General features: G+C 35.8%; 4 protein-coding genes across 6 annotated transcripts; all 4 read right to left on the bottom strand.

The window, feature by feature from the left end:
- Positions 1-871: 871 nt before the first annotated feature.
- tyrobp (transmembrane immune signaling adaptor TYROBP) lies at positions 872-4,266 on the bottom strand. Of its 2 annotated transcripts, none has more exons than XM_039679315.2 (5): positions 2,946-4,266; positions 1,810-1,833; positions 1,571-1,726; positions 1,425-1,489; positions 872-1,284 (listed from the first exon to the last, which is right to left on the bottom strand). In XM_039679315.2, the coding sequence occupies exons 1-5, from the start codon at positions 2,989-2,991 to the stop codon at positions 1,228-1,230; spliced, it is 348 nt and encodes a 115-aa protein (XP_039535249.2). In that variant the 5' UTR covers positions 2,992-4,266; the 3' UTR covers positions 872-1,227. The 2 variants fall into 2 exon arrangements, with proteins under 2 accessions (XP_039535249.2, XP_039535251.2); XM_039679317.2 differs by having other exon boundaries at positions 1,810-1,830.
- Positions 4,267-4,393: 127 nt separating this feature from the next.
- On the bottom strand, positions 4,394-6,446 carry hcst (hematopoietic cell signal transducer). Its single transcript, XM_039679318.2, has 5 exons — positions 6,299-6,446; positions 5,737-5,814; positions 5,401-5,421; positions 5,117-5,248; positions 4,394-5,024 (listed from the first exon to the last, which is right to left on the bottom strand). Exons 2-5 carry the CDS (start codon positions 5,771-5,773, stop codon positions 4,981-4,983), a joined length of 234 nt encoding a protein of 77 aa, XP_039535252.1. The 5' UTR covers positions 5,774-5,814; positions 6,299-6,446; the 3' UTR covers positions 4,394-4,980.
- A 1,383-nt stretch (positions 6,447-7,829) lies between these two features.
- LOC120484589 (uncharacterized) lies at positions 7,830-13,984 on the bottom strand. 2 transcript variants are annotated; one of them, XM_039679868.2, is made up of 4 exons: positions 13,669-13,984; positions 12,648-13,259; positions 10,906-11,882; positions 7,830-9,287 (listed from the first exon to the last, which is right to left on the bottom strand). In XM_039679868.2, exons 2-4 carry the CDS (start codon positions 13,252-13,254, stop codon positions 8,004-8,006), a joined length of 2,868 nt encoding a protein of 955 aa, XP_039535802.2. In that variant the 5' UTR covers positions 13,255-13,259; positions 13,669-13,984; the 3' UTR covers positions 7,830-8,003. The 2 variants fall into 2 exon arrangements, with proteins under 2 accessions (XP_039535802.2, XP_039535800.2); XM_039679866.2 differs by having other exon boundaries at positions 13,683-13,984.
- A 1,000-nt stretch (positions 13,985-14,984) lies between these two features.
- znf576.2 (zinc finger protein 576, tandem duplicate 2) lies at positions 14,985-19,552 on the bottom strand. Its single transcript, XM_039679468.2, has 5 exons — positions 19,394-19,552; positions 18,458-18,643; positions 17,917-18,032; positions 17,236-17,379; positions 14,985-16,563 (listed from the first exon to the last, which is right to left on the bottom strand). The coding sequence occupies exons 2-5, from the start codon at positions 18,600-18,602 to the stop codon at positions 15,775-15,777; spliced, it is 1,194 nt and encodes a 397-aa protein (XP_039535402.1). The 5' UTR covers positions 18,603-18,643; positions 19,394-19,552; the 3' UTR covers positions 14,985-15,774.
- Between the last annotated feature and the right edge of the window lie 96 nt (positions 19,553-19,648).

Below are 19,648 nucleotides of genomic sequence, written 5' to 3'. Positions count from 1 at the left end.
AATTTTGCTATCAACCTATTGGATGCTGTCAACAATTCCCCATCTGTTCCTATTGCACTTGAAAACCAATACAGCTGGCTTCACAGTTTGTGCTCTCAATATGGCTTATTACCTCAAAGTATGATTCAAAATTGGCTGTTTTAAACAGCCTTGCATGGCTGTTAGAACAGCATGTCTTAGAAATAAATATTAGATTTTTGCTACTCAATATTCACAAAAACGTCCATTGTTTGCAAAGACAAACAAAATATTGAATCTGTTGTAATCAAGAAGACAAGATAAAATGCACAGATTGCACAAAGTGCTTCAAAATAGCCAGGACATGAATGATATGAAGAATGACAAGTCTGAAGACAGACAGAGTAGGCCTATACGCTGGATGTGACATGTACACTGAGATAATAGTGCACTCTTGTGGACGTTTGAAGTGGTCACATTTAATCTAGTATCAAATTTAAGCTCTCTATATGCCAACCCATATCAAGCACCTTTCAGTTTCATTTCCTTGATTTTCTTTTTTTTAATATAAACTTGACTTACATAGCCTAAACATAGATCAACATATCAACAAGGGGAAATGCTCATAAGTATATATTTCAGGATTTAAAGTTCAGGATTCAGGATATAAATTCAGAACAAGACATTCATCATCACCAAAAAAAGTCCCTTTTGTCTAACTGACTCACTGCAGTCATGCGATTTCTAAACAGGTCCGCTATACACAGTGTCCACTTCCTTAGCCACACACACACACACACAAACAGTGCATGATCGGTGTGGCTTAATGCTTATTTCGACCCCACATGTTGTCTATAAAAAACAGACAAAAAATGATCAAAGGCCACATAATCAAAATAAAACATATTTATTTATACATGAAGAGCAAGGGAATTCTATTCTGATATAGATTATTACAAAGATATATTATAAATAAATAAAAATGACAACAACTGTGACAGCTATATTAAAAAATTTAGAAAACAAATTCTTGAAGATCATTTCATTTCCATAAACTATGAACATTTATTTATTTATATTCATGTTTTTATATGTATGCCACAACCAATCAAAATAATAAAACAATTCTTTGCATAAATCAAGTTTCTTTAAGTTAAATCAAGCTTATTTAGGGGTAAATACACAGATGCAGTTTGACAACTTAATGAACTTATGCAATCTCTAATTCTTGTACGTGATCCATTATTACCATTATGTCATACAGTCACCTCATTTCCGATACTGCTGAAGATCACTGTATATATCTGATTGGACTCCATAAAGTTCCTGTCAAACCATTTTGAAAATTATTACATGCATAATTACATTTATGTTGAGATTTACCCAAAATTGGTATTAAAACTCACAAATACTTTGCATTTACGATAAATACTGATTTATATATACATTAACCTGATATTGTTTACCTGATAAGGTGATTCTACTTCAATTGTCTTTGACCTCATTGATGGCTGGTGATTTTTTGCTTTGCCTTAACATCAGAAAAATAAGTAACTTTGACTGGAACTCATAGTTTTGATTCTTTTTATTTCGCAAACAAAACAAGACATACCTGACCCATAGAAACTGGTCTGCGCCTGTAAACTGCCGCTTCTTTTCTGATGGGAAACAAAACAGTAGACTGAGAGAGCGATGAGGAGTGTGAGGATGATGTCACACACGATGATCCCAACCACTCCAATGTCCAACTGGTAACATGAACTGCAGTCTGAGAATCAGAAAACATTGGCACACTGATGTTCTAATATAGGCAAAAAGAAGATTCAGCTGAATTTTAGAGATCTTTATTACCTTGATTCCCCTCAACAAAGCCTGCTGATAAAAGTAAGAAGGGAAAATATTATTGTGGCATGTTCTAAAATCAATCAACAGAATTGAAAAGGCTATTTTATCTTGATTACTTGCAAACTGTAAATAAAATAAAAAATTAAATATAAAAAGTTGCTACCCCTAAGTTTTAAGTACAATCAGCTTGGATGTTTAAGTCATTTCGACTTAAATTACGTTCAACTGACTTTAAAAAAATGAATTGAATTATATAACTGATCAAATTTTGATTTTTTTTTGAAAAATGCTTATTTTTATGAGTTAAAGCAATGTAAAATCATGTCATAACTTATTGATCATAGAGGTTTTCACAGTGTGCAAGTACACATAAAACCACAAATAAAACATACAAAATAGTTATAAAATCCATTTTTTTTGCAACTCCATTAAACTGATACTGCCTATTTATATTTATTGCAATACTTAAAAGAAGCATTCTATGCCATATCAATTAGTTAAATAAGATATTACATACAAAGAATACTTACATATTCAATTTAGAACATATACATGACATATACATGAATTGTAACTTAATACTATATAATATGCACACATTTTATGCTTTTTCAACATTGGGATTGAATTACCATCTATTATAGTGAGTTTTGTAGTGAAAAGTATGCCAAAGCCAAATGTCTTCAACCACTGAAATGTCTTAATTGTGATTCAAAGACAGGAAATATTTGCCAAAGCATAACTGACCACAGAGCAAACTGACCATTTTAATGCTGATGATTTGAACTAGTGAAGAAGAACAATATATATATATATATATATATATATATATATATATATAAATCAATTCCAATCCAAGTTCATTTGAAGAGTTCAGATGCAAAAGCCTCTAAATGCCATTTGAAATTTTCTTCTAAAATGATCATTTTTATCAAACTTGTATATTTAAGTTCAGTAATTTCACTTAAATGGCAATGATAATTACCTATTAATTGTTATTTAAGTGAAATTTCTGAACTTAAATATACAAGTTTGATAAAAATCATCATTAAAGAAGAAAATTTCAAATGGCATTTAGAGGCTTTTGCATCTGAACTCTTCATTTATAATTAAAACCTATGAAAGTTTGTAAATGTACTCACCAAAAAGTCCATTCATAGGGACCATTAGGTATAGAATCCTTCTCATAATGAGCGCAGAATTACTCAGGGTTGGTACAGTCCTGACTTGAGGTTTCTTTAAAACAGCGCAATACGCCTTTCTGGCTATGAGCTAGAACACCTTGAATATCAGAGTGGATTATATGGAAATTGCCTGTGTGTGAAAAATCACTGAGTATGTGTTGATGACTTATCACCATCCATCAAAATAGAACCAAAGGATAGAGGGGAGGAGCTACACGTGCTTGTGCTATCTGAGGTAACATTAGTCTCTCTTCTCCCTTGCTACATCCCCACACACACTTAACCTATAGTTCAGTATTTCATTTGTTTACATTGTATCCTGTCAATGTTAGAATATATAGGCTATTTCTAGCCTTAAAGTACAAGATTAAAATACATTGGAGACTAAATCTGAGCATACATCTTTAAAAAAACCCATCTTTTCAAATGTCCTTCTTAGTAAATGCGGTTGCACTTCACAGTAAGTTAGTAAGCGGCTAGTGAGAGGGACCTGGTTGTTAATGCGGTTAAGTCTCACTGCACAGGATGTGACTACTAAAGCCAGTATCTGATCCCCTAAAACAGGTAGAAAAAAAAAACCTATATCCTGTTCCACTTAACTATGTTTTTCTTAGCAAAGTGTGCTTCAGTGATACAGGTGTGTGTACTTGATTCAACTAACTAAAGACAAACTAACTGACGAGGTATATACAGTCACAATCTGACAGATAAATGACCTTTTGCCTTAAAGTACTTGAGATTTTTAAAGATTATTAGTTATACATTCATATTAAAAACAAACATTTTGACGTTTGAATGACTTGCATTTCAATGGACATTGCGGATATGATACATTATGTGTTACATTAAGTGTTAAAGAATTTAAATTAAGACTTTAAACAATATCATTATTCCAAAATATCCTTATCAAATAAGAGTGGTGACAGAACTATTAACATTTTTTGATAATTGCAAATAAGTCTAGAAATTTAAGTGATGAAAACGGTAAAGATTCATTTCTTTCTGCTTCCCCTTTTTTCCAATGGAGGACTCACAGTCTTGTGCTTGTTTTAGACAGGAATTTCTGGGAGATTCCAGAGTACAGTCATTTGATACTTTAAAAATTTATAACAACAAAGACATGCTTATGGAAAAGCACATATGTAACAACAAGGACATGCTAGGACATACAGCCAGGACACGTTTTTTTTTTTTCTTTGCTGATTTGTTGATTGGTAACTGTCTGCAGAAATAAAGGCCATTTCTTACGCTCATTATCAGCTCAGAACAGACGTGATTGGAGAAAGTCAAGATCATTAGATAACAGAGAGAACAAAGCAAATGTTAATCTACATACACAAATCTGCAATACACCTGCAAAATAAATTTCATGTTGTGCAGAAGATCAAACAAATCCATAAATCCACTTTTTTAAAAAGATATGATTTATTAATTGTTTCATTATATGCAGAGAAATTATACAGAACTCTGCACTTTTTTGCATATTAAGCTATGATGCCACAGACTCAAATTGTAACCTTACTAATCACCTAAAGCTCATGCAAAGAAACTGAGATGGCATCATGTCTGTCTTATACAGACCTTTTTCTTATTGACGCATGTAGAAACATAATGCATAATTGCACACTTTCATGAACAAAATTACAAAATTGTTTGTTTTCTTTGTATAATATAAGTTTCATAAAGCTTGATTATATTACATTTTAAAAGTCACTTTCTCCTAGAGCAAGGAAAGAGTAGTGAGACAGAACTATCCACTAGCTAGCAGTGTTTTTCCTTCCTGCAGTTATTGCTGTTGATAATCTACTAGACTTAGTTAATAATATTAGTTTCCAGTGTAAGTAATTTTGTCTCATCTACAACTACTGTATATCAACAAGAAGACTTAAGAGTGTATTCCAATTTTGCTAAAATGTAAAATATAAGTCCTCTATTATCATTTTATGTAATATGATATTAAATGTCAGTGAGTCTTCCATAGTTCTTCAAAAGATCATGTTTTGCAGTTTGCTCTGACATTCATGTAGACTTCGTCAGCTAAAAAAAATACATCAACACAGGCATGTTAAATTTCATCTGTGCATTTACATGACAATTACAGTATGGTTAGAGTGTGTGTAATTTCTGACCGTTTTCTTTCTTTTGTCTGCGCTTGCTGGCATACCAGTAGGTGGTAGAAACAATGAAGATCGTCACTGCAACATCAGCGAATATAATACCAGCCATAGTGCCAGAGCCAATGCCATAGCATGAGCCTTTGTCTATGGGAAAAGAAAAACATTAATGTAAGGATATGTAAACAGGTGCAGTATTGTGCAGGAGTCAGTCGAATATTTAGGATTTATATGCTTATTTAAATATAGCCTGACTGAACATGCTAACAAAACACAAAGCTCACAATATAAATTCTTACCTTCAACAGCACTGACCATAGCTTTATAAAGGTTAGGGAGAAAAAGAAACACATGTAATGTAGATAGGACTACTTTTTATAGTGATGTAATAATATATGGTAATCAATTCTTAGAAAAAAAAAAATGGAGCAAGATAAACAAGTCATTAAATGATGGCACAATCAATGTGACCTAAGCCTAAACACCAGACAAAAGAAATTGTGAAAATTAACACCAATACTTTGCTTCAGAGTACCCACATCTAACAAGATATTGCTGCAAATATGCAATGCACGGTGGTCTCAAATAACAGTAAAGGAAGGGGTGGGGGAAAAAAAACCGCTAGTGTCGCCTACCTAGCAGAGAGAGGAAAAAAATGCCGTTCTTTGTCATTTCCTGTGTTTGAAACGTGTGATCTTGTCCTCTCACCAAACCTAACAAGAGAAAATGTCCAAATTAGAAAAATATGCAAAAGCTCAGACAGAGAACAGCGCTTACAATAGAACTAATATTTAAACATTAATAGCCTACTGACTTTCGTGCGTATAGGCTATAAGTTAAGTCATAAGTTAATGTAGCCTATTATATATCACCTACAAGTTATTCAATTTACGATGATCAACAAACTAGACATTTCTGCAAAGAAATCTGGTAAGTCAAGTGACAACACTGGACTATCGTAATATGATAGTGAACTGCAACATACAAAATGTAACATTTACCACAAACTAGTGTAGTAGGCGATATGGTCTGACATAATTTAAAACATTCTTGCCAGTTTTAAAAGTAGGCTAAAGTTAAATAAGACGACCAAAAGAGTAGGCTACGCTTGACACAATATTGTAGCCTAGTTATATTTTTTTAAATGAAAACAGAGGCTATAGGCTACTTTAAAACAACGAAGATAGTCTCGCTTACCAGTGAAGTGATGCACAGCGATTCATTTGATCTTTGATGACATTTTGCTCTTTTCGCTTTTCCGCCCACTCGGTTTATTTTTCCCGGATGAGTCATTGGAGTCGGTTTAGCCTGTTGAACACCTCCCAAATGCTACGACTTTGGTGGTGAATCAAAAATCTGAATAAACCCAAAGAATTGCCTGTTGTCCAACAATTTGACTTTACTCTCTCAGTAACAACGCCGCCTTTACTTTTTTATTTATTTAGCACAAGAAAAAAACAGATAGATATTAAAACAATACCTATGGATTTTGTAGAGAGGTAAGAAACCCACAAGGGCTTAGTAAAACCTCTCCTCTGGATTTTCAATTAATACCACATCAAATTATTATAATAGCAACAATCATCACAATAATGACAGACAATTAAAGACAACACAGAAATTTTAACAATAACACAAGTGTTTTTTTAATGCTTCACTTAAATACTGACAATAAGCTAGTTTTAATAAAAAGGGGAATACTATTCCAATGTGACGGTCCTCTATATTTTAAGGAAAATTGACCAAGTGTTGTATGATAATAGGGAAGAAATGAACATTCTTTGCTTGTCGGGTTGGATAAATGGACATCAAATAGGCTAGTTATTAAACACTTTTGGGAGGCTATGATATTGAACCATATATTTGTACATAAAGATACATGTTTGATAGATGTTTATGCTGAAAATAGATAAAATATTTAATTGCTTAAACAGAGGAGCTGATGGTTCACACAGATTAGATGCTGTCTCCATGAGAAATGTGACCTTAATGTTATTTTTATAGGCCTAACTAGATTTCACTTTGAACTCAATTGCAACAGCATTAATTCCAGAGAACCACCAAAACAGTATCAAATGACATCACAATGTTAGATTCTTAAAAGTGACGGCAGCGGATATAAATTATTTATTTGCACATCAATATGTAGTTTAAAAAAATATTAAAGAGTCATTAAGTAGGTTACAGAACACACATTTATATCACTAAAAAAGTTAGTTAGCTTGCAGCTTTTCTTAACAAATGGCTCGCATTTATTTTCAATCCTACTTACAAAAATAGGGAAATAACTTATAAAATAAACAGTAAACAGACAAGTAAACAGACACTGACATTTTTACTGATTTTCAAATATGTTATAATTTATTGAATTTGCTGTGAAAATTAAGTTTTGTGGCATTTGCATATTTATTTTTGCTGACAGAAAAACATTTTGCCCCCACTTTGACCATCAGAAACTCCACTACAGGAATGAGTAAAGAACAGAAGATACAGTACATAATGTCACAATCAGAAGCTGAAACTTTAAACCAAGCAGGACTGATAAGATGTGCAGTCTCGCACAAAAGACCAGAATTAAGCTGCTGATCCAACACTACCTCAATTTCCCAAATTACCCTGAAATAAATATAAATATAAAAAACAAAAAAAACAAACAAACATTTATTCCAATGTCCCAATCTACATTCATTGTATCTTACACGATAATCTGGAAATGTAATAAGATACCTTGAAAGAAACGTCAAACACTCAAAACACACTTGGTTTTAACATACACCCATCTTTCCCAAATTTTTATTGGGTAAAAATGATTGTGAAGTTAATGGTGTATTACTAATAACCAGGCGTATCAATTTAAAATAATAAAAAAAAAGAAAGGTAGTAAACACTCTTGAACAAAATGTCACAACTCTGTACCAGATCGTAGTCTTTTTCTTGATGGACTACAAGAGGATTGTTCTGTAGTGTGAGAGGGACAGTTAGTAGGAGAGCACGCAGGACTGTCTGTGTCAGCCGCATGCTTCATGTAGTGCTGGATCATATCTTTTTCAGGAAGGACTTGTCCACAAGTCACACATTCATGAAGCTCAGCATCCAACAAATCAACTCCACTGTCTTCATCACCAATCTCCACTTCCATGCTGCTCAAATCCACATCTTCATTCATTTCCACCTCTACCTCGAAACCAGATTCGTTTTGCCCCTGAGGACCACTTTCTGATCCGTCCCCAGTCACCGTAAAATTCATTAGTGACTCTGCACACATCGTGTCAGATTCCTTGAATAATCTCTGATCTGTACTGTCCTGTGTATCCAGCATTTGCTTCTCTGATTTTCTCATGAAAGGCACACTAACTTCTACTTCTGCCATTAGTGGCGAGGAGTTAAGGCCATTCAAATTTGAAGACTTTTTCTTGATGATGTCATCATCCTTTTCCTCATTTACCCTTTTTAGACACAATGGTGTCACTGGGCATGTGGAATTGAAAGATGCGGCATCTGATGAACACCCTGGATGCGATTTTTCATCCCTCAATATATTAGGGTCCCCATTTGATTGATTTTCCTGCTCATTCTCCACCTCTACTTGAGTAGTACCGTTCATTCCCTGGTTCGCTTGCGCTGCACCTGCAGCCTGTTCACCTGCCTTTACATTTTCTGTATCAATAACTTGAACAGAACCCTGATCTTCTAAAATGGTCCACCTCTTCTTCGAGGAACTGTCATGACTTTCCACAGGAATAAGGGTATTTGAAGGAATGTTGGTTCTGCTGGGCTCTACAGTGTCTTTCTCTGCTTCTTTGCTAATAACAGATCCAGACGGGACCACCGGCATGGAAATTACATGCGGAGCAGATGAGCGTGTTTCTAAGACTAGAGAAGATGGCAAAGGGTTTTGGGATCTCTTGGTAGGATCTGAGGTAGATGAGTACTGTGCAGTGGAAACTGGCACAAGCATGACTAAAGGCATACCTGGAGTTTGCTCTTTATTTAAGGTAAGCTTCCACCCACCATCAGCAGGCTTATTCTGGTCACCTAAAGGAACCATGCGGACCTCCTTCAAGCTATTGGAGAATCTGACGGGGTTTGAGGCCTGAGCAATAGTTTGGAAGACCACGTTAGGAGCAATTGTTTTCATTATTTGTGTAGAGGGGGTTGGTTTTGGTTTTGGTTTCTTCACAGAAGCCTGTAAACAGAATAAGATTACAGTATGGAGACATTTTTTCAACAATGACATATTCTCAATATTTTAATATTAAAGGGGAACTTGGCAACTCTAGCCATTTCTTTGCTGATTTTCACTTTTGTTTTTACATGTTTTCTCACCGAGCTTCCCCTACAGCTGTGGGGTGTATTTCACAAACCTGTCCGTAAAAAAAAAAAAAAAAAAAAAAAATGCTTTTGTTATTATTGGAGCCGGCCAACTTTATCGTGTGGAGCCATGTCTACCGAGCTGGGTTATACATCATAAACAGTATCATATAATTGTCGAATTGCAATAAAGCAGTTTCTGTTTCGCACTCGTTCTCGCTTCTCACAAGACTTCAAATTTCCAACTTACCGGGACGTTATGGTGCATTCATGTGCTATTGTAATTATGGTAAATACCAAAAGCCGACATGGAAAATGCACATGAACAACCCCTCATGTGGTATTTTCCACTGGGTGGCTCGTATAATATTTTGATGCTCGAGCTGCCGAGATGAGATGAGGTAAAAATCGAGATATTTTCTTAACTGCAGAACAGAAAACTCGTTGCCTTTCTGTTCTGACATTGAAATAGGCTTTTAACGTGATTCATGCCAAGCTCAGAGGAGTTTTTAATTTGTGTGTGTGGGGGGGATTTTTATATCAGTACCTCTGAAGGGAACCATTCGTTTTCAGAAAAGTTTTGATGGCATTTTCCTTTCATGTTAACTCCATAAAATGCCAAATAAAGTAGTGTTTATTAGTGCTACTTGTGTAATGTGGCAAACATGGAACCCTGTTCTGCTATCCAGCTCCACCTACTGGAGAAAATGAAGTCTGCCTGTTTTATTTTGTATTTTTAAGTTAATAAAAAAAAAATCAGTACTGGTTGTGTAAAATAGGCAAATAATATAATATCAATATATCAATCAGTATACCTCTTAATTTAATCTCATCACAGCATGTTTTGAGATATTTGCAAATTCCGCATCTCTGGCTAATAGAATCGACGTAGGATTGTAAAGTGAAAAAGGGAGTTATACCCCTATTAATTTATATACCACTTTTCACAATAAAATCATCATGTTTGAAATTTTGTATGTGGCAAGGCAATGTTGAAAATTACTTTTGACCAGTCTTTAGAATGCTGAATTAAACCATGTTAATTTTGCATCATTTCTATACTTTTGCATATACTATAATAGTACTAATTAATACTGTCAGTGAGATTTATTAGAACATTTTCATTGTTTATATTAAATTTAGTTTAACTTTATTAAGTTCTTTTGCAACTTGCAGTTGTTTTGGTTTTTATTTCTATATAGCATTAATTGCAGTACTTCAACAAACTTATTTTACAAAGTTGCCAAAGAAACATTCAAAGTTTAAGGTTTTCATCCAATGTTGATGTTTTATTTTAGCTTTATTTCAATTTCTGAAAAAAGATTTTTAATAGTTTTAGTTAACAACAATACTAGAAAGAAACACTTATGCCAAAATCAATAAACGTAAAGTTTTAATTAACATTCTTAACAATTCTCTTTAGCCCCTATGAAACCCCCTGCTTTAAAGTACAGGACATTTAACAAAAAGAAAAAAAGAAACTAAACCCTTACCACTGGTGGAGTTACCATTCCACATGTTTTCAGGTGGCTGTCATAACCATGTTGATGTGGAAAGCCCAGGCCACAGTTCTGGCAGAGACACGGCCGCTGAGCCACATGCCCTCCCATGTGTGACATAAGCATGAGTGACGAGCGGAAACCCATCCCACATTCAGCACATTTCAGGACCCTCTGGTGAGTGCTCCCATGCTTCTTTAATTCCTCAATGCTTGCAAAGACTTCTCCACACTCCATGCAGCGGATTTCGTCTTTCTTGGTAGGCAATACCCCTTGATGACCCCAACAACCTGTGTCCTTCTTATGCTTGTCAAAGTCCTCTTGACTCTGAAAGAAAACTAAACACGCCATGCACTGGATGCTCTCCGGCTTACACTCGTGGCTGTGGTAGAGAGAGGGCAAGCGGAAATGACGCTTGCACTTTAGACACGTATATGGCAAGACGCCCAAGTGAGAGAAACTGTGGCGCAACAGAGAAGCCTTGCTGGAGTAGGTCCGATCACAGTCCGAGCAGGAGAAGATGCCTACGTTGTGCCATTCCAAGTGACGGAGCAGCGAGTTGCGAAGGCGAAAACTGGAGCCGCATTTGAGGCACAAATGACGTTTCGCCTGTTGCCTGTGTGTTTCTACGTGACCCTTGCAAACATCTAGGTCGGTGAAAATCTGTTTGCAAAAATCACACTGGTAGAACTCTTTCTCGAAATGGTTGGTGTCCAAGTGTTGCTGGAGCTGTTCCTCTGTCTCAAAGATGGTTGAGCAAACACGACAGTGGATCGAGGCCTTGTGCGAGTGGGAGCGAAGGTGCGTGCGGTAATTGACTAACTGGCAGAACTGCTTGCCACATTCATCGCAGCGGTAGGGACGAACACCCGTATGCATATTTAAATGTTCTCGCAGTAGGAAGAGAGAGGAGAAGGTAAGGTCGCACACATGGCAGCGATTCCCTTCATTCTCTCCACATCCATTCGTCTCTGAAATCAAAGAAAAAACTTGAAATTTGTTATTCCAAAAATGTACATACATTTCTTTCATACTTTAGTCTATATAGAACGTAAAAAAGCAGCAGGAGCGAACTATATACATTGAAAATTAAGAATATGAATATTGTTGTCTATCTGTACTTCCAGGATTCTTCCCACCGGAAGCCTCGCTTTTGATTTCAAAATGGCAGCTGCGTGAGATCAGTGTGTAGGATGGAAATTACTAACCAATCAGTAATATTTGACATCTTATGCCATCATTATCCAGAAAAAGTGTTTATGAATTTATAGCTGTAATAATTATAATATTTCAAATAAAAAACAAGCAGACTGCACTTGTTAATACAATAATGACACATAATTGCTTAAGATAAAATAATTAGTAATGTACCAATATTCTTTACTTTCCCTTTTCACTATTTTGCTTAAATTAATAAAAAATTAAATTGATTATTTAAAATATTTCATAATATACATCAAGTACAGTATAAAAATTTGATATTTTTAGTTTTAGATTAATTTAAGCAATAACGATTATTAGTGCTAAAGATTTAAATTTATATGTTTATATATAGATTTTTTTATATTTTAAATGATGGCAAAGGTCATTAAGGAAAATGACCCAACACACACCTATATATTGTGCAATGTATTGCAATGTATTTTTTTTTTTTTTCTTGTGGTGGGGTGCAAAATCTCCAAAATACTGCATTAATCATTTAATCACAATCCATTATTTGGAAAACCATACAATACCTGGCCAGGAATCATCATCATCTTCATCCAAGTCCTCCTCAACATCATCATCATCTTCCTCCTCCTCAACAACATCATCATCATCATCATCATCATCAGTCAGAACAAACTCCACATCCTCATCTGTCCTTTCTTCATTAGATATAGCGTCATCTGTCATAAGACTGCAGGCTTTCGGGCTCCCCTCTGAATTCTGTTCCTTTTCATAATTTTTCTTTACCTCTTGTCCACTTGGCTCTTCGTCATCGTTTTTCTGTTCTGTCCCCTCTCTTCTTTCTCTTTTCCATGAATTGCAAACGACTTTATGCTCCTCTGAGAAAATGCTTTTTGAATTACCTTGAGTGGTTCCCTCTATAGATGAAGAGTCCTGTTTGAAGGGAAATGAATACTGATGGTCCAGCAGAAAGCTTTTGTCAGCTGATGCACTAGTGATAATGCAGGCATCTTCCTGGCAGCCTACAGGTATTTCAGTCTCAGGTGCTGACTTTTCAATGCTGTTCGGTGTTGGCAAAAATGTCTCCTTAACGTTCTGTGGCTCACAGAGGGGGAAATTCCAGCTTGGAAAACCTAACTCCGTCAGCTGGATATCGAGGGTAAACTCTGACATGGTGTCTTGAAGGGGGAAGAAATACTGTATCAATTTTGATATCAAGGCAAAGCCATCTGAATTTAACTGTATTATTATTATTAAAAGGTCGCATTTTTCACCTAGGCAATTTTAACAATAATGAGGTGAGAACTCATCCATTAATACCAATGCCATGAAATAGTAACCAAGCCTAACCTTTATTAACAAAATCAGAATATGAAATCATTTATAAATTGAAATAAATATAAATTATATTCGGACCCTGGTTGTAACATGATTCAAGTAGTATTAAAGAAAGAGATGTCTTGGTCTTGGATATAAACAGTGTCTACAACATCTATCATGGACTGCGTTGCTGCATGACACAAAGACATTTAAAACAGTTTTGTTCTGTCAATTCAACCACTACAGTGAATGCAGTAGTAAGCTTACTTCATTTAGATTACCTAGGAGTCTTCGACGAACATTTCCAAGCACCTTCGCTCCAAGATACTGTTCAGTAATGAAACAATGGATCTCTGATATTGGCGGGTTTAACTGCTCAAAAATCATATATTAGAAAAATTAGACACAACTGCATAATGCGAGATTTTAGCTACCGGCAAAGTCAAAATTCTTTTATCTCGCCTATGATAAAACTCAAATTAGGTTGCATGAGCATGCAGAAGCAATAAGGTGAGATAAGCCACTGTCCATGCGATACTTCCGGTATAAAACAGCTGCTGGGAGTGTTGATGCTGCCGTCTGTAGGAGGGGAGAGGAGTTAGAGCGGTCTTCATTTAAAAACAATAAAAAGGGACATGTTGCCGTAATAATTTTATCCTTATGTTTTAAAATAATATTAGGTATCTTAGTTTGTGAAAGGGAAGAAATTAATATTATATACTTGCACATACGTTTCGCAACGCGTGGCTTTGTTTCGGATCTGACCGAACCATCTTTGCGTTTATAATCAACACCAAAGAACAAGACACATTACCTGGATGGCAAAACTTTTATGTTATTATAGGATGACCAACAGTCCTGTTTTCCCAGGATATGCGCTGTCCTGGCTGTTTTCTGAAATGTCCTGGTTTTCCAGGTATACAGCAAAATATTAGATGAGCAAGGAGGATGAGGCAGAAAAAACAGGATAAAGAGGAAGAAAACTAAAGATATAAATATATTTTGTTAGTTCATTTTGTCAGTTTGTGAGAGCTATTTTTGTTCAATTTGGAGGTATTTCTTTTAGTTATTTATATTTTTTATAATACAGAAGACATTATTTTTTATTATTATTTCATTCATAATTTTTGAACCCTGTTATAATAAAACATGTTGAGTAACCTCTTAAAAAGCCTATCTGAATTTGTGTCTTGTAATATAACAATTTTCTATCCATACAGAGTAGGCATAGTCTACTTTAAAGGCATTAAAATTAAACATCTTTGAGTAAACTTCGAGTATCCTTTGAGTATATTTGCTGGGCCAAGTGTCATGGTTTTTGGTAATCAAAATATTGTCACCCTATGTTATTATGGTGTCTCAGTCCGTTGCTTTTCTCTTTACTATTCAAATAGATAGTCTGAATTGTTGATGTCATACATTTTTTATTCTACATGAAATTTAACATATTTATTGATTTGCGCAATCCTTCGTACTTGAATACGCCACCGCCCCTCATAGTGAGATCAGACCAAGTTGTTCACCAATTCATATTAGTTCAGCACAGAGCAAATATTTAGCAGAAGTGAAATGCTGCAAACAAACAGGTTTAGATATGGGGTTCCTTTATCAACCTGTTTTTTCTAACGTTAATAGAATGCGAAAGAAATTGCTGTTGTGGGCAAATAATTAATAGCAACACAGAAAAAAATCAGATGACATTGAAAAAATTTTCAATTACCTATTCAGATATTTACTTCACTCAGAGAACTGTCTTAGTTTTGTGGGTAACATTTAAGTTCAAGTCAAATGTTAAATCATACCAGTAGAAAATGAAAACGTTTGAAATAAAATTTAGCCAGATTTCATCAGAAAACAATCATTTAGAAAATCTTTCCACTCAACATTGATTGTACACACTTCTAAAAATAATGTAAAAACAATAACACATTATATTCATAGAAAAAACTTTAAAATTTAAAAAAAGAAAAGAAATAAAAACAACAATGTGAAGCCTTAGACAATTTTCCATGGGTTTCTCTTGATGGTATTAGTTACAACATGGTTATCCCTACAAATGAGAATTCAGTCGTGGTATGAATCCTTTGTTACTTGCCATGCCAAAGCTATGTACAGACGTCAAGATACAATGAGGCATCCAAACATGGATACCGTTAGTTAACTGTGAACACACTACCCTTTGGGTTTCCAGTTTTCAAATAACATGTTCACATAGTGTTGATCGAGCGCCACACAGTTGAAGGATTCCCACTGTTACAACTTCAAATCTAAAGTGAACCCTGTCCCCCCACCTACATTTCTATACACAATATTTAAAAAAAAATCAAATTCGTCTTCTGATAACATAGACCCTCAAAATTCTCCCGAACTGAATTATCTCTTTCCGACTAGCTTCTCTTCTTTTCCATGGCTCTGTTGATGAGCCTTCAGGTTACTTTCTCTGCCAAAGCTTTTTCCACATGTGGGACAGGTGTACCGACCAGCACTATGTGCTCTTGCCATGTGAGCCTCCAGCTGCGCAGGTCGGTTAAAACTCTCCTCACACTCTTCACAAGGGTGAGGCTTACGCTGGGTGTGCTTCTCTTTCTTATGTGATCGAAGTTGCGCCAGGGAGGCAAAATTGAGGTCACATTCAGTGCAAGGGATCTGCCGGGCCGGCTGAGGAACAGCTTTCTTGTCATCATTTTCTGCTTCATCATCTTCTGCCTTCGGCCCCTGGGTAGATTTGGCTGGGCGTCCTCGTCTTCCTCCTGTCTTCGATTCAGCCGTGGCTGGTGTTGCAGAAGCGTCTTCTGAATTGTTGGTTTCCTCAGGCTCCTCTGCCTCGTCTTCCTTCTTTCGCTTTAGTTTCTTTTCACTGGCAGCTGTGGCCTCAGTTTTCGGCGGTCTCCCTCGACGTTTGATGGCAGCACTACCATTGCAGTGCCGGTCACCTGCGTGGTTCTCCTGATGCTGCAGGAGCTCTGCCTCCTCTTCAAACCCCCTTCCACATTTACCACACCGGTAGGTCTTTGTGGGATCCTCTACCTCTTCTTCATCCAGGGGCACGGGGTGCTGGGCCAAACGATGGTTGCGTAAAAGTCCAGGGCTTCGAAACGTCTCGTTGCATTCTTTGCACACAAACTGACGTTCAGGGCATACCTGCCGTCGATGCGTTGTTAACTTGTGGAAAGAAAGTAATGCATGTTGAATTGTTATTAAACATAGGCTTACATTTACAATTATTCAAAATCCAAATATAAGCATGGAATGTGTAAGTCAACAGTACATAGTTGCCCAAGCATGTTCGCTTGACAAGCTAGAACCAATGAGGTTCATTCTCGTGTGTTAAGCAGCACGTTTGAGCTTCCACAGGAACCAATGAGGTTTGTTCTCACATGTCAAGCATGTATGGGTGAGCTTTAGTTTATATTCGCTAATCAGTGTTTATATGTCAATACAAGCCTGTTCATCATATTAAGATAGCGAGCGTCTCTTCAGAACAATTTGGCCTAAACCGCTTAAATCATATGGATTAGTAATACAATCTCTTTAAGAACGTTTTGAAGCGTCAAAGTAGTAGTCTGTCGACTGAGGGCCAGATTTCATCAAAAAGATCTTCATTTGTGTACCAAGCATGAATGAAAGTCTTATGGTTTTGGAACGACATGAGTCATGACAGTGAAAGGATTCTTTTTTTTTTTTTTAAACTAATCCTTCAAGATACTTTTATACTTTATACTGCAAAACATCACATTAAATGGACAGAATTTAATAAAAAAATATGTGAAATACATAAGTATAAAAGAGTCGTTCAAGCATTTTAAGTTCCAATTAATGTAAACCTCCTCTTACCTCTGAGAAGGTGCGGAAGCTTTCTTGACAGTGTGCACATTTGAAGGGCTTGTCCTCCTTGTTGTGGGTCGACTGATGTTGTGTCAGCTCCTCAGAAGAGGGGAAGGTTCGATCACACACGTAGCATGTGAACAGAGTATCGCACTGTTGATGCAAAGGGAACAGGTATGTGAATATGCATCCTTTTCAAACCAAAAAAATGTCATGTTTGAATGAACATTAAAAAACAGATTCAGATTTTTGCATTTTGTGTCTCTTTTAAGTTTATTAGTAATATTTATTAGTCTATTGAATAAGTTATAATAGATATATGGCGGCATAACTATTTCGCAAATCATACATCACTAGCATGCATGGACTCAGACAGTTATATTGCATCCATCCACAATTTAAAAATAAAAGAGAAGCACAGTGAAAATAACTACTCCTTCCTCTGAAAAAGCATTTATTTCACCTGGAGGCAATCTTACAATATCTGAAACAAAACCACTTGATAAATTGTGGAGTAGATTAAACCAAATAAATATATGTAATTTAATAGCATTAACTGATAACTTAAAGTACTTCCAGTCATTTTGACAGAAACAAATCTGGTCTACTGGTGAAAAAATCAAACTGTGAACGTTGTAAATGACTGAATCCTAAATAATCAGAGATATGCGCTTCTGTGCTATCACTAACCTGCTGAAGTTGCTGCTTGTATTCTTCCCGATGACTCTTCTTCATGTGCCTTTCCTTGGCTTTTGAGTTGCAGAAAGTAATAAAACACTGGAAACACTGCAGGCTTTCATGCTGATCTAAACACACAGAGAGAACGACAAATTTAAACATCGATATAGGAGGCAATGCCAATTACAAGTTTATAATAAAGGTATATGCCTAGTGTAACAATAAGACAAAAAAACTCTAAAAGTAGTATAACATATAAGCATAAGCATAAAATATAAGCATAACAGGATAATATTAATCCAGTAATATGTGGATCCTGGAATATTTAATCATGTCCTTTCTATCTTTTTCTTTTTTAGTAATCTTACTACTCAAGACTTAAAAGTAAAGTTATTATATCCATGATTTTAAATAAAAATGCTAGGACACCAGTCACCATTACACTATTTGAAAACTGGCATAACACTGCAACAGGTGCAAATTAGAAACATGCATTCAAAAGCTGGAGGGACATATTTCCAGTACAAAATCAATGATTTCCCATCACACTTACACGACTGAATCATAGGAGGTGGTGCACGGTTCTGAATGGAGGTGGTGTAAGCAACCTCTGTCTTCACAGGAGGCAGTTCAGCAGGGGCAGCAGTCTCTCCACCGCCCATTACTATCTCCTCTATGTTCAGTATGTCAGCGTCCATACTTAAGGATTCAATGTACACCTGCTCTGCTGTTAATTTCACTGTAACGAAGACAAGATAGTCTAAATATTCAAATATAGGGTATAAACAAGTGTGCATACATCAAAAAATCCCATCACCAATTTAAAAAGTGCCACTCAAATTAATAATCAACGTAATTTAACCGTTTCTACATAGCCTAACGTTACTTCAGCTTTCAGAATGAAGTTTTACGTGTCAACCGAGCCATTAAAACACAACATAGCTGGCAAGCTTAAAGTAAGGTAACGTTACATTCGATTACACGCACTAATAACTTATTCACTGCAGCCCAAGTATATTCCATAATATTTATAAAAAAAATAGTTTCATTTTAGAAAACAGATACCGAACGTCTCCAATCGTGCGTTTTAGAGCCGCCTACCGTTTGTTCGCATTAACTAAGCTATGCTAAGCTACATGCTACCGGCTAACGAGGCCTACGTTGGCCTTTATCATCTGCAAACTAAACCATTGCTATCGCTAACAAGCGCATTACTTCAATGTATTGAAATTAGTCCCACTACCAATGCGCCGATATCAGTAAAAACGAAACTTTAGCAGTTTAAACGGCGCAATGCGTTTCTTATTTAGCTATTAAGCGGCTAGCATTACATTAGCAGACTGTTAGAGTTCGAGGTTAAACTTGTTGTAGAGTAAAAACCAAGTTCGCTAGCCAAAGCCGTATCAAACAAAGGCCAAAAGAGGGAAATATTAATATTTTAAGTTATTTAAATCTGGGTATTTAAAAAATAATTCAGCAGAATTCTTACCTGAAAGAGAATAACCTTTTTGTCTGGGGGGAAAACGGATAAGCCAGACATAAATATGAAAATAAAGGGGGCGCAAACGTGTAGTCAGTGAACCGCTGCTAGACTGAAAAAACCTGCATCACGTGCCAAGGCGTCCGCTGTACTTTCCATTGTGTTCGTGAAAAAGCAGAACAGGTATCGAAATGCCTTGTTTGCCATGCAAAATAAGTCAATCGCTTCTAAAATTAGATAATATTGTTAATTTTGTAGCCCGCG

This window comes from Pimephales promelas, chromosome 12 (genome assembly GCF_988280905.1).
Source record: "Pimephales promelas chromosome 12, fPimPro1.hap1.1, whole genome shotgun sequence".
NCBI lineage: Eukaryota > Metazoa > Chordata > Actinopteri > Cypriniformes > Leuciscidae > Pimephales > Pimephales promelas.
Note: the sequence above shows the minus strand (reverse complement) of the source record. Positions and strands in the feature narration are given on the sequence as shown.